General features: G+C 43.5%; 1 protein-coding gene across 2 annotated transcripts in view; it reads right to left on the bottom strand.

Moving 5' to 3' along the window:
* MICU3 (mitochondrial calcium uptake family member 3) overlaps positions 1–8,903 on the bottom strand; it is a 102,635-nt gene extending 93,732 nt beyond the window's left edge. For both annotated transcript variants that reach the window (XM_049865266.1, XM_049865267.1), the window contains exon 1: positions 8,487–8,903. In XM_049865266.1, the coding sequence (XP_049721223.1) occupies positions 8,487–8,870 (384 nt within the window). In that variant the 5' untranslated portion in view covers positions 8,871–8,903. The remainder of the gene's footprint in view (positions 1–8,486) is intronic.
* Positions 8,904–12,297: the final 3,394 nt, after the last annotated feature.

The raw sequence follows: 12,297 nt of genomic DNA, 5'->3' as shown, positions 1-12,297 counted from the left end.
TTACTGTCCTTATGACCTGTCATTAAGCTTGGTGTTCGTATCTCAGAATCTTTCTGAATCTCCTGGGGCAATGAATGAATGCACACACATGCGTGTGGAGAATTACAAATCACATCCCATCTCAGATGAGTAAGTTTAAAGTGGTTGGAAGAAGTTCAGACAATCCTATTTGAACACAACAGCCTGGAAATTAGCTTAAATTGGACATAATCTACAAGGACCAGTTGTAGCTCTCTGCAGTTTTCTGACCTGAAGAGAAGCCAGTTACAACAAATTCACTTTGAATTGTTGCAAATAGTTTGAACCATCAAATATATTTCTTCCAGGGGGAGGGCTGGTCCAAATACCTCACTTAGTCAATCCCTAAAAGTATCAACTTGATAGATATCATCCTTAATGGAACACAAGAAAAATGGAAGAATTTGAAATTCCTTTTATATATACTTCTTTATCCTAAATTGTACATAGAGTTGAATAATAAAATGGTTAAAAGGCAATTTAGTAAATGAGGAAAAAAGCAGAAGACAATTTTTTAATTTGGAAAAATAACCCTTTAATGAGCAAATATTTTCTATGCTACCCAATTAAATGACATAGCACTAGTTTCACGTTCTACTTAACTTACATGTCAATACATAAGAAAATAAAGGGGTAATGGTTTACTTAAAAAAGGGGAAGAAAATAATATATCTAAGAAATCCTGTGTACTACACAAATGGCTGTTTTCTTTGATGTTAAATAGATAATGCTATAAATAGAGCGTGTCTGATTTTTTAAAACACATTTTGTCCATCACAAGAGTGTTTGAATTGCACAAAATAAAGTTACCCCAATTCTGTTTGGCACAACAGTAACAGAAGATGAGTGAGAAATGATATTCTCCACTTTAACTTGCTCATCAAGTTTAAATAAAGAGAGTAAAATATGTGTCTTTTTTTTTTTATTATGAGTTTGGCATATTTCCTTTTTAAGTTAAATATTACATCATGAGTAAAAAAGTACTAATTAGATCAGATTGCTAAGGTTTATACATCTCTAAAAAAAGGAATCCGTAAATAATTTAAATATTCGAATGGCAAAAGTTGTACCCATGTAAAAATATTTGTTGAAAAACTGCATTTCATGTGCAAGTTAAAAATTCATTTTATCATTCAAAAACTCATATTTAACCTTGCAAACATAAAACATTGCTGACTTCAAAAATCTCACGGTTTTCTAGTTTTTTATAGCAGCTATTTCAATCCTCCATTCTCCACAAATCTTTCAGAGAGAATCCATAAATTTTTATCATCTTGCTCTTAGATCATGATGTCACTTCCTGTTTCACAGAAAAGAGAAGCCAATGGGCTGATCTCTATAAAGTCATGTAAAATTTGTGTGGATAATTTTGTGAAAGCAAGATTTCTGAAGGCATACAATATTAAAAATAATTGTAATTTATTTCTAGATTTAGAATTCATTCATTGGTCATTCGGTAAGAATTTATAAAAATCTCATGAGATACAAAGTTTTATGTGCTATAATGTGCAGGGTGAAAAAACCTTCAAAGAAGCTTAAAAAGTCTAAAGTTAATATAACCATGTAAATGACCTCAAATATCTCTTTAAACCTTTGGGTAGAATACTGCAACCATTTCTCAGAAACTATTACGGATAAATTATATATTCAATATATAAGAAGGCAGCTACATTGTACTTAGTACTCATAAACAGTTTACATCAAAATGTATGAACAAATTTACATGTGAGAACCAATTAGGAAGTCACATTAAACCCAAAGACTATCCACCTGAATTCCAATTCAAAATACAACTCGATGTCTTTTATGTTATTTTTTAAGGTGAGATTACATAGACCAAGAAAATAAAACAGAATAAAAACGTTATACACATGTACTCAAATTGGCTGCTGTGCAGTGTTTGACAATTTCCAAGTCGTGGAAGAGAATTACAGACAAAGATTTCTTTTCAAGTTCAAGATTGTGACAGTTTCATGTCCTGATGCCCAGTGTGAATTTGAATAAAAGGACATCCACAAAGTGTTGTAACTAGCTTTCATTTCAACCCCAACAAAAGGTGCACGCATTTTCACAACCCCAGGTTTGATGTAACCAAAAAAAGGAAATACTTGTTTTCCAAATTCACCCAGATTTTACTCTGATTTACTTAGGAAAAAAAACTATACACTCAAATTGTTTTATGTGACTCTATTTCTAAAGAGGGTCAGGCCATGTGGATAAAATCTGGTAGACATATCTGTCACAGCGTAATGCAAGAGCCCAAAAGAGGGTACTGCCTAGGTTAACTTACTACCAATTTTATGTACAAAGAATTAAGCTATCTTCTATTTCACATCTACGTGACTTCCCTCACCATTTAAAAAAGTAGGACTTTACCCATTTACAGATCTGGCAAATTCTTCAATATTCTGGAAAAGAGTTAAGTCTAACCTCACATCTCAAGACAGGCTGCCTTAAAAAGGGGTGTAGGAAAATAAGGTTGGAAAAAGACAGAGTAAAAGAAACTTAAAAATGTCTATGAAGATACAAAACAGATACAAATATTGTTCTAATTTATTTTCTACTCTGAACTAAGTTGCTTTAACTTGCTTGAAGCTTCTTAAAATGAGTAACTCATAATTAGATGACATGTTCTAAATAATAAATAATATTCTGGGTTAAAGTTTGTTAAGCAATCTAATTTTTTTTTTTTCTGGACCTGAAACAGAAAGGCATTTCTAGAACAAAAAGTTTTTCCAGAAATTAAAATACTGCTTTAAAGCCAAAACTGTAAGGTTCTAAAGAGAACCCTGTCAACATCTCCTTATAATACCCATAAAGTTCAAGGCAATGATTTACTGAAAATTTTGGCAAGCAAATTTGCACAATTAAAATAAATGCAGTGTCACACGACTTGGCCTCCCTGGAATTTTGACCCTGACTGAAATTTTCCCAATTCTAATGCTATAAATAACTACTTTAACTGAACAAAATATTACACCACAAATTCTCACAGAATGTGGCTGTGCCATTTCAATGTGTATACCCCATGCAATAAGGACAGGCTTACTCATTAAACAAATACTCTACTCTGTCCTATAGGATTGCTACTATGAGTCGGAACCAACTCGATGGCAATGGGTGTCTGCAGTCCTGGTGGTGTAATGGTGAGGAGTTCAGCTGCTAACCAAAAAGGTCAGCAGTTCACATCTACCAACTGCACCTTGGAAACCCTATGGGGCAGTCCTACTCTGTCCTACAGGGGCACTATGAGTCAGAATCGACTTGATGGCAAGGTTTTGTTTTTTTACGAGGGCTAGGCCCTATACCATGCAATGAAGATGCAAAAGTGACCAAAACTAACCAACACATTGCCTCTCCTTAAAGGGCTAACACAAGCAGAGAAGACAGCTAACAAATATTTATTTAAAAAAAAGCCATTATCTCGGGGTACAGCGTAAGCAGAGGCATTTTAACAAACCTATGGAGGTGGGATGGCCTTCTGGAGAAAATTGAGAGCCAACATCTTTACAAGAACAAGAAACTTCAAGGCTATGATAACAGAAATATATTTATCTAGGGTATTGCTTATCACTCCCAAATTATTCTTACAGCACCTATAGGCTAATTTATATGCCAGGCTTATGTTCAGGATAATATGCTATCTAGAGAGACTTTATAAATCAAAAACTCAGCTGTAATTTTAAACGTCAGAAGTAATCACTGACACGACTTCTGGGAAACCAGTAACCATGATAAATGCAGCAGTAGCATGGGTTTGAAACCGTACCTCTGAAATATGGCAGACCGACCCCGGGAGTGTCTCTCAACCTCTTCCTCCTCTAACCAAAAAAAAAAAACAAAAAAACAAAACCCATCGATTCCAACTCACAGCAACCCTATGAGACAGAGCAGAACTGCCCCACAGGGTTTCCTAGCTGTAATGTTTACGGAAGCAGACTGCCACATCTTTCTCCCCAGGAGTTGCCAGTGGGTTCAAACCACTGACCTTTCAGTTAGCAGCCGAGCCCTTAACCACTGTGCACCAGGGCTCCTTCCTTCCTCCCCTAACTACATTAAAATCCCGGTAAAAAAATAAAAAAGGTATAAACACACAAGGCTTAAGAAAAAGAAAAGGAGGAGAGACAAAAACACACAAGAGAATTTATCAAATTTTTACAAAATTGAAGAGACGGAAGAGTAGTAACTGAGTTAGGGAAGCAGAGGCACTACCTGGGCACTGTGGCGGGGGAGGAGACCCTACAAAAGTAAGCTAATTTGCTGAACGGAACCCCAGAAAGGCTAAGAACTTGAAAAGGCAGGTGCTATGGAGGCAGAGCAGAGGCTGGCGCTGAAGAGAGGATTAGTCAGCCATATGTATGTACGTCATCAGCTGCCCCCCAGCACACAAGCTGTCATACTTGGGCACCTGCATCCAAAAGATTACTGTTCCTTCCACCTCTCCCATTCTTGGGAGAAGCCCAATGGCACCAGAGAAAAAGACTATAAAATACTGACCTTCAGATGCCATTCCGATGAAAAGCCCAATCACCAAATGAACATTAAGCCATGCTCACGTACAAAGAGCTTCTCAGTGGCTCTCAAATATGGTAGTGTGTGTGCCACACAGTCGATGCTGACTCACAGCTACCCTACAGGACAGAGGAGGCCTGCCCCTAGGGCCTCTCAGGCTGTAATTTCAGTTAGCAGCTAAGCACTTAACCATTGGGCCACCAGGGCTCTTCTCTCAAATATGGATAAACTAAATCCAAACTCAGCAACTCCAAAAGAATACATTAAAAAAAAAAAAAAAAACCACTGCCGTCAAGCCAATTCCAACTTATAGCAACCCCATAGGACAGACTAGAATTGCCCCGTATACACAGCAGCCATGAAACAAAACAGAATGTTTAAAACACATGCATGTCAGAGGATGAAAGACAGTTGTTCAAAGCACCAAGATAGCTGAAATTAAAAATCAGGAGAGCTGCAAAATAAAGAGATTATTGCCCATAAAAACAAAGGAAGGAACAAAAGACAAAAGAACTGGAGTATCAGAAAGATTAGAATATGACAGGATCTGCCAAGAGGTTTAATTTCAAACTGGTAAGTTCCAGAAAAAGAGAAGAGAGAAAATGGAGATGAGGAAATCTTCGAAGGAACAATATAAAAAATTACACAGCACGTTTTGATGTGAATTTCCGTATTGAAAGGGCCCACAAGTGCCTAATATGAGAAATGAAAAAATGCTGACACCAAGGCTCATTATTGTGAAATTTTCAACCACCAAGGATAAAGAGCTCATAAAAGCTTTCAGAAGGGGAAAAAAAGATTGTACACAAAAGGAGTAACAATCAGAATGTAAAACTGAGACTCTGGAAGGATGAGACAGAGACTTTAGTCAGATGACAATGATTTTTATAAAAAAAAAAAAGCAATAATAATCTAAGCAAATAAATAATTTACTAAGGAGCTCTGGTGGCACAGTGGTTAAGTCATCAGCTGCTAACTGAGAGGCTGGTGGCGTGAACCCACAAGCCGCTCCCTGGGAGAAAGATGTGGCAGTCTGCTTCACATTTAGGACTTACAGCCTTGGAAACCCCGTGGGGCGGTTCTACTCTGTACCATAGTGTCACAATCGACTCAACAACAACAGGTTTAAATAATAGGTGATAAATAAGTAAAATAAAGGCATAAAAGAAACCTACAATTTACTGAATGCTAACTACATTTCAGGAGTAATGTCCTGAACTGTGTTCCCAAAAAAACATATGTTGAAGTCCTAACCCCTGTGAACATGACCTTGCTGAAACAGGGTCTCTGGAGATGTGAGCAGTTAACATGAGGTCATACTGAAGTAGAATGGGTCCTAATCTAATCTGAGCGATGTCCCTATAAAAGAGAAGAGACACACAAAGGAGAAAAAAGGCCATGAGAGAAAAGACTTAGGTTGCGGCTCCAAGCCAAGGAGCACATGGGGATACCAGAAGCTGGAAGAGGTAAGGAAGGAAGGGATTCCCCCTAGACCTTTCGGAGAGGAAGTGGCCCTGCCAACACCCTGAATTTTGACTACTAGCCAATAAATTTATATTGTTTAAAGCCACCCACTTTGTGGCATTTTGTTACGCCAGCCCTAAGAAGTTAATCCGGCTGCTATTCTGTTTTAAATGCATTAACTAACTCCCTTAAATTTCAGAACGCCCTATGAGGAAGGCATCACGGGCCCACTTTACAGATGAGGAAACAGGCATTGAGAGGGTGCATGAAATGCTCAAGATGCTGTCTCTCATCTGTAAAAATAAAATTAATTTTAAAGAAGAAAATAAAATACTCCTTTAATGTTTCCTATCTTGCTCATCTGCACCCAGATCAACTACAGTTGAAAGGCGCTCCTTGGAAACTTTACGGGGCAGTTCTACTCTGTCCAACAGGGTGGCTCGGTCGGAATCAACTGGACAGGTACGGGCTCAGCCGGGGGTTCTTTCTCTGGCTTCTGCAGCCCTCCTCCACTTTCTGCTCACCAAGCCCTGGACATTCTTCTGAGACTCAGGTTTTTGTTTGTTCGTTGGTTCAGGATTTTGTTGCTCGGGTTTGGTTTAAAGGTGATGCCTGCAGCGACCTTTGAAGTCCTGATGCACCAATGGCAGCAGCGTCACCCACAGCTTCCCCATCACCTGGGTACACGAACCCGGAGCTGCCAGGCCTACAAGGTCCCGCTCACAGGGGCTTCCCAGCGGCCGCCACAGAGCGCACGCTGCAACAACTATAGTTGATCTGGACCCGTGTTTAATGCTATTCTTCTCCCAAAGCCGTGCAAATGGTTAACACGCTGGACTTCAAGTCCACCCAGGGGCACCTAGGGAAGAAGGTCTGGAGATCTACTTCTGAAAAACTAGCCACTAAAAACCCTACGGAGCACACAGTTCTACTCTGACACACATGGGGTTGCCATGAAACAAAATCCACTTGACAGCAATGGGTTTTAAGCCACAAAGTGTGTGTGTATGGGGGGAAGGTAGGGTGGAGAGGATAAAGGTTAGGGGCGCTAGGAAGTATTTGAAGTATTCACTGTAAAAAAAGTGGAGCCCTGGGGGCACAGTGGTTAAGAGCTCAGGCTGCTAACCACAATGCTGGCAGTTTGAATTCAACAGCTGCTCCTTGGAAACCCCATGGGGCAGTTCCACTCTGTCCAGTAGGGCAACTATGAGTTGAAACTGACCTGTCAGCAACAGGTTTGGTTTGGTGTAAAAGTGCTTTATGCTCTGTGCTTGTGATTTGCAGCTAGAAGGTCCATAATGCAGATTCTCTGACCTAAATGCATTGACGACCTCAACCTGAAGAACTTAGGCACTTAGATCAGATCACCACTATGTCTCCGGGCAAAGAACACAGGCTAAATAAGCTTCATTAACATTTCAAAACAGAATAGCTGTCTCTCTTTTATAAATTACTGTCATCTCAATTTTTCACAGTCGTCTAGTCTCTCAAAGGAGCAGGAAGCAGAGATCTGTTTTCAGCAAATTTTCTTTCTCTTTTCCAAGTGACATCTTCAATTCTTCTGACCTATGACAAGGAGGCGACAGAGTTTTGGCATTTCCTGTCTTGGGACACAGTGTAGTGGCTTTTGCAACCTAAAATCACCGTTTCCAAACTCATTCTTCTGCACTGGGCCGCCTAGACTACTCGCTGCCCCCTACTCAGCCTGGGGAAACCCTGGTGGCACAGCGGTTAAGGGCTGCACTGCTAACCAAAGGTCAGCAATTCAAATCCACTAGGCGCTCCTTGGAAACTTTATGGGACAGTTCTACTCTGTCCTGTAGGGTCGCTATGAGTAGGAATCAACTCTACTAGTATGGGCTCGGCCTGGGGGTTTCTTTCTCTGGCTTCTGCAGCCCTCTTCCACTTTCTGCTCACCAAGCCCTGGACATTCTTTTGAGAGTCAGATTTTTGTTGGTTTAGGTTTTTGTTGCTGGGGGTTTGGTTTAAAGGTGATGCCTGCAACGACCTTCAACGTCCTGACGCATCCATGGCAGCAACATCACCCACAGCCTCCCCAGCACCTGGGTACACGAACCCTGAGCTGCCAGGCCGACAAGGTCCCGCTCGCTCACAGGGGCTCCCCGCCCGCAGCCACAGAGCGCACACTGCGACAACGTCCGGTGGCACGGGGAGCCCGCGCGGGTGGCACGGTGACCCCGGGTGGACGGTGACCCCGGGCGGCACGGTGACCCCGGGTGGCACTGGGAGCCCGCGCGGGTGGACGGGGAGCCCGGGTGGCACGGGGAGCCCGCGCGGGTGGCACGGGGAGCCCGCGCGGGTGGCACGGGGAGCCCGCGCGGGTGGCACGGTGAGCCCGGGTGGCACGGTGAGCCCGCGCGGGGGTCACACGTCCGCCACCCCTCCCCGCGCAGGTGGGGCACCTGGAGCGGGGCACCTGGCGCCGGCCCCTCGGCGGCCCCTGCGGCCGGCCGGCGCGCTCACGCACATACCGTCTCCTTGGCAGCGGCGACCGGGATGGGGAGCAGCCCCCGGGCGCGGGGCGCGGCCTCGGGCTCTCCCGTCGGGCTGTCGGAGGGGCGTCCGGGCGCCGGCGGGGGCGCGGCCCGGGGGTCCCCGTAGAGCTGGTAGCACACGAGGCCCACCAGCCCCCCGCCGGCCGCCGCCGCGATGCTCAGCTCGCCCCAGCGCCGCCGCCGCCTCCACGCCGCCGCCGCCACGGCGCCCTCGCCCTCCTCCCGGCAGGAGAAGGGCCGGCCCGCGGGGCTCGAGGCCACCCCCGCAGGCCACCCCCAAGGCCCGGGAAGGGGCCGCTGAGGGGACAGCGGAGGCGGGAGCCGGGGCGGCGGCCACAGGAGCCTCCGCAGCGCAGCCATAGCGGGAGCCGCGGGCGCCGGGCGCGCGGGGCGGGGGAGGGGCCGCCGAAGCCTCGCGAGAAGTCGCGCGGGACTGCGGGGTCGAGCGAGAGCGACCCTTGGGGCGCGCCGCCTCGTCTCCCTCCGCGTCCGGCGCTGCGGTCTGGGATCTCGGCGTGGCTCCTTCCGCCCGCACCCCACTCATAGATAACGGCTCTGGGACGCGGGGAGGCGCCCCGCAGCCTGCCGCCCGGTCCGTGGGCTCCCGCGGACTCGGCCTGTCGGTCCCCGTCTTCGCAGGGCAGGTGTCCGCGCTGGGGCGGGTGTCCCTGCAGTGAAGTCCCTGGGGCGCGTCCTGCTCCCTTGTCCCCCCAAAACTGGTAGTAATGCCCCCCTGTTCTTCCCGACCACGCAGGAAGAGAGGATTAGGGAAGTGTGGCTCAGACCCTGAAAGTTAAAGGATGTTTGACCGTACACTGGCAGATGGGGGAGAGCGGGCCAGGCTAACGCTGTCCCGTTTTTTATTTTCAGTCACCGTTAGTATTTAAAAAAAATAAGATCATACCTGAGGTCATTGAATTCAACAAATCAGAACCGTCTTAAACAAGTATATGAAGCTACGGGCTTTTTTTTTTTTTATCTGAATAAAGATAAATTCAAATATATTTGAAAGACACCCTCATGGGGGAGGGCTGTTGGTATAAATATAAAGAATTGGGAAGTGTATTGTGTCGTTTTCATTTTTGCTATGTTTCTAATAAATTGGTAAGTGTATTGTGTCGTTTTCATTTTTGCTATGCTTGTAAACGGACGCTGCCTGCATCACTTTTGTGAGAAGTACATTTGACCTTGTCAGTTTCCCACCACTTCCGTTTGAGTCATGCTAGCAGTGGTCTCTGTAAAGTCTCTGGAGTGGTGCTGGGGAGGGGAAGCGCCTGAAATATTCTGGGTCTAGGGTTGTAGACCGCTAAATCCAGAAGCCTTAATTGGGCTGCAGTGACAAAGGGGTTAGATGAGTTGATTCTGGCAATTCTTATGACTAAGGGCTTCCAAAGCCAACCACAAAGTGGTTTTTTAGCCCAAATGCTACTATTTCGGTTCCTCACTAACCCCTTGCCTGTAAGTAGCCTATCTGAAACACCACCGTTACATCTTGTTTTAATATTGGTTAGTGGAGTTGTGCTTCCTTAAAGGTACGAAAAGTGGTTTTAAAGAAATTCGCTATAACATACAAACAAAATATGTCTATTTTAGAATGCCATCACTGTCAGCTTATTGGTTTTATATCATCGGTGTAATATGGACGACTCAGTGGTAGATCCTTGACTTACTGCCAAGATTCCCTCAATTTCTGCCTTATCTAAATTCTGATAAAGTTTAGTTTTCCCCAAGAAGCATTTATCTTCTGGATATGTAGCATAGTTCTACTGACATTGTTTACTTTGGACTGAACACAATTTCCCGATTTTCTCATAGATTTCCATCATGGCCTAATGGCTGAATTCTTGGACAGACTGACAAATTCTTGTCAGCTGCATGTTTAAAGCTGAAGTCATAAAATAATGTCGTATTGTAGTTGAGGAAAATGACAATCAGAAATTCTCCATCTAAGATGATTCTGTATCTCTTAAGTTTCAGTAAATTTTAATACATTGCCTGTAAATTGTTTGACTGGCTAGAAGTTAAGTTCTGCTGCGGAAGATTTCTCGATGTGGGGTTTGTGCTCGGAGTTTTGGATAAATGGTCTCTGTACAAATGTTTTCCTAATTACAACTTCCCACAGTGGTTAAGAGCTCGGGTGCTAACCAAAAAGTCAGCAGTTTGACCCCACCAGCCACTCCTTGGAAAATCTTTGGGGCAGTTCTACTCTGTCCTATAGGGTCACTATGAGTCGGAATTGACTCAATGGCAACGGTTCTCTTGAAAAGCCCAATTTCCTTAAGAGTAGGTATCTTTTTCTTCCTGTATTTGATGTTCATTAACTATAATTATATAAAATTAACCAGATTCTTCTATTGCCTGAATCTTTTTGTGAGTTTAATGCTCAGGGAAAATAACTGGAAGAAAACAATATTAGGAATTCAGTTTTTTTTTTTTTAATTTCAGAAAACATTGTTGGATCAATATAGATGCGGCCCAATTTCCCTCATTTTTTTGTCCATTCTACTAACATTAGTAGTGCTCAAAAATATGCCTCTACTATACCGACAGCCCACATCTTTAAAGAAATAAATAAGAAAAATTTACTAAGACAGCTTTAACTGTTGCAACAACATGGGTTAAACCAAGAAAGGGGTTTCTAGGATACAGCACTCAACTGGAAGTTGAGAGATCTGGATTTTTATTTTTTTCTTCTCAATTGTATAACGTTATAATTCTTTCGAGAGCCCTGGTGGCACTGTAGGTTAGGCATTCAGCTGCTTACCAAAAGGTCGGCAGTTCGAATCTACCAGCTGCTCCTTGGAAACCCTATGGGGGAGTTCTCCGTCCAATAGGGCCACTGTGAGTTGGAATCAACTTGATGGCAATTGGTTCGGTTTTTGGTGTTTATGATGGTTTCAGAGCCATAATTTCCCATCAAATAATGGAGTTGAACAGGTGATCATTTCAACCTATGTTTCTAATTAAAAGACTAACCAAAATGCTCTAAGCCTATCAGTAAACCATACATAGATACCTGATAGCATTTGTCATCTGTCATTTCCCTTCTCCAAACCAACAATTGGCCTACAATTGCTTTCTTGTTTCAAGTTAAAATTCCATCTCCTGACCTAAACTAAAATTTCACTATTTTTTTCACTTGCAAATAAACTGACTTTCCATTTTTTTAAAATGTGAAATGTATGTGTGATATGCATCATGCCTACAGAGAAATGTCTTGTTTGACATGGCTTCCACAAAAAATGCTGCTTGCCTGATTTTGCTCACTTTGAGCACTGGAATTTTCACTCGATGAAAGAGAAGCAATTACAACTAAGACCCTACATCAGTGCTCATGAGTCCTCCAAGGTACACTCAGCTCTGACAGATAGAGGCCACCAGCCAAAGAGTAAGGCTGCTGCAGCAAGCCCCTTCTCCTGTAGGCTAAGCAACCAGGGACATTGTCCCCACCTTTGATGTGGACTTGTAATATGACAAGTGGCAAAGTGGAAGGAGAACCTGGTAAGGAAAGTGTGTTCTGTGCAGTTTCAGCCCTCGCTTGGTCTTTTGTCTTCAGAGTACTAGCTGCCAGAAGTCAAGCTCAGTTCACAGCACCCAGGGCCACAGAAACCAAGGCACCCAAGCCACTAAGCATTTTCTGTTTTCACTAGCTCCTCCTCCCAAAGACAGATTGACAATTGTCTGTATCTGCTCTTCTCCCTTAGCCAAGGCTAAGCTGTGTCAAAGCTTCATGAAACCAGAGCACATACTTAGCCTAGCACCTGGCATGTAGTAGGACATCAATGCA

This window comes from Elephas maximus, chromosome 22 (assembly GCF_024166365.1).
Source record: "Elephas maximus indicus isolate mEleMax1 chromosome 22, mEleMax1 primary haplotype, whole genome shotgun sequence".
NCBI lineage: Eukaryota > Metazoa > Chordata > Mammalia > Proboscidea > Elephantidae > Elephas > Elephas maximus.
The sequence above is the reverse complement of the archived record's forward strand: the minus strand, read 5'-3'. Positions and strand labels throughout refer to the sequence as shown.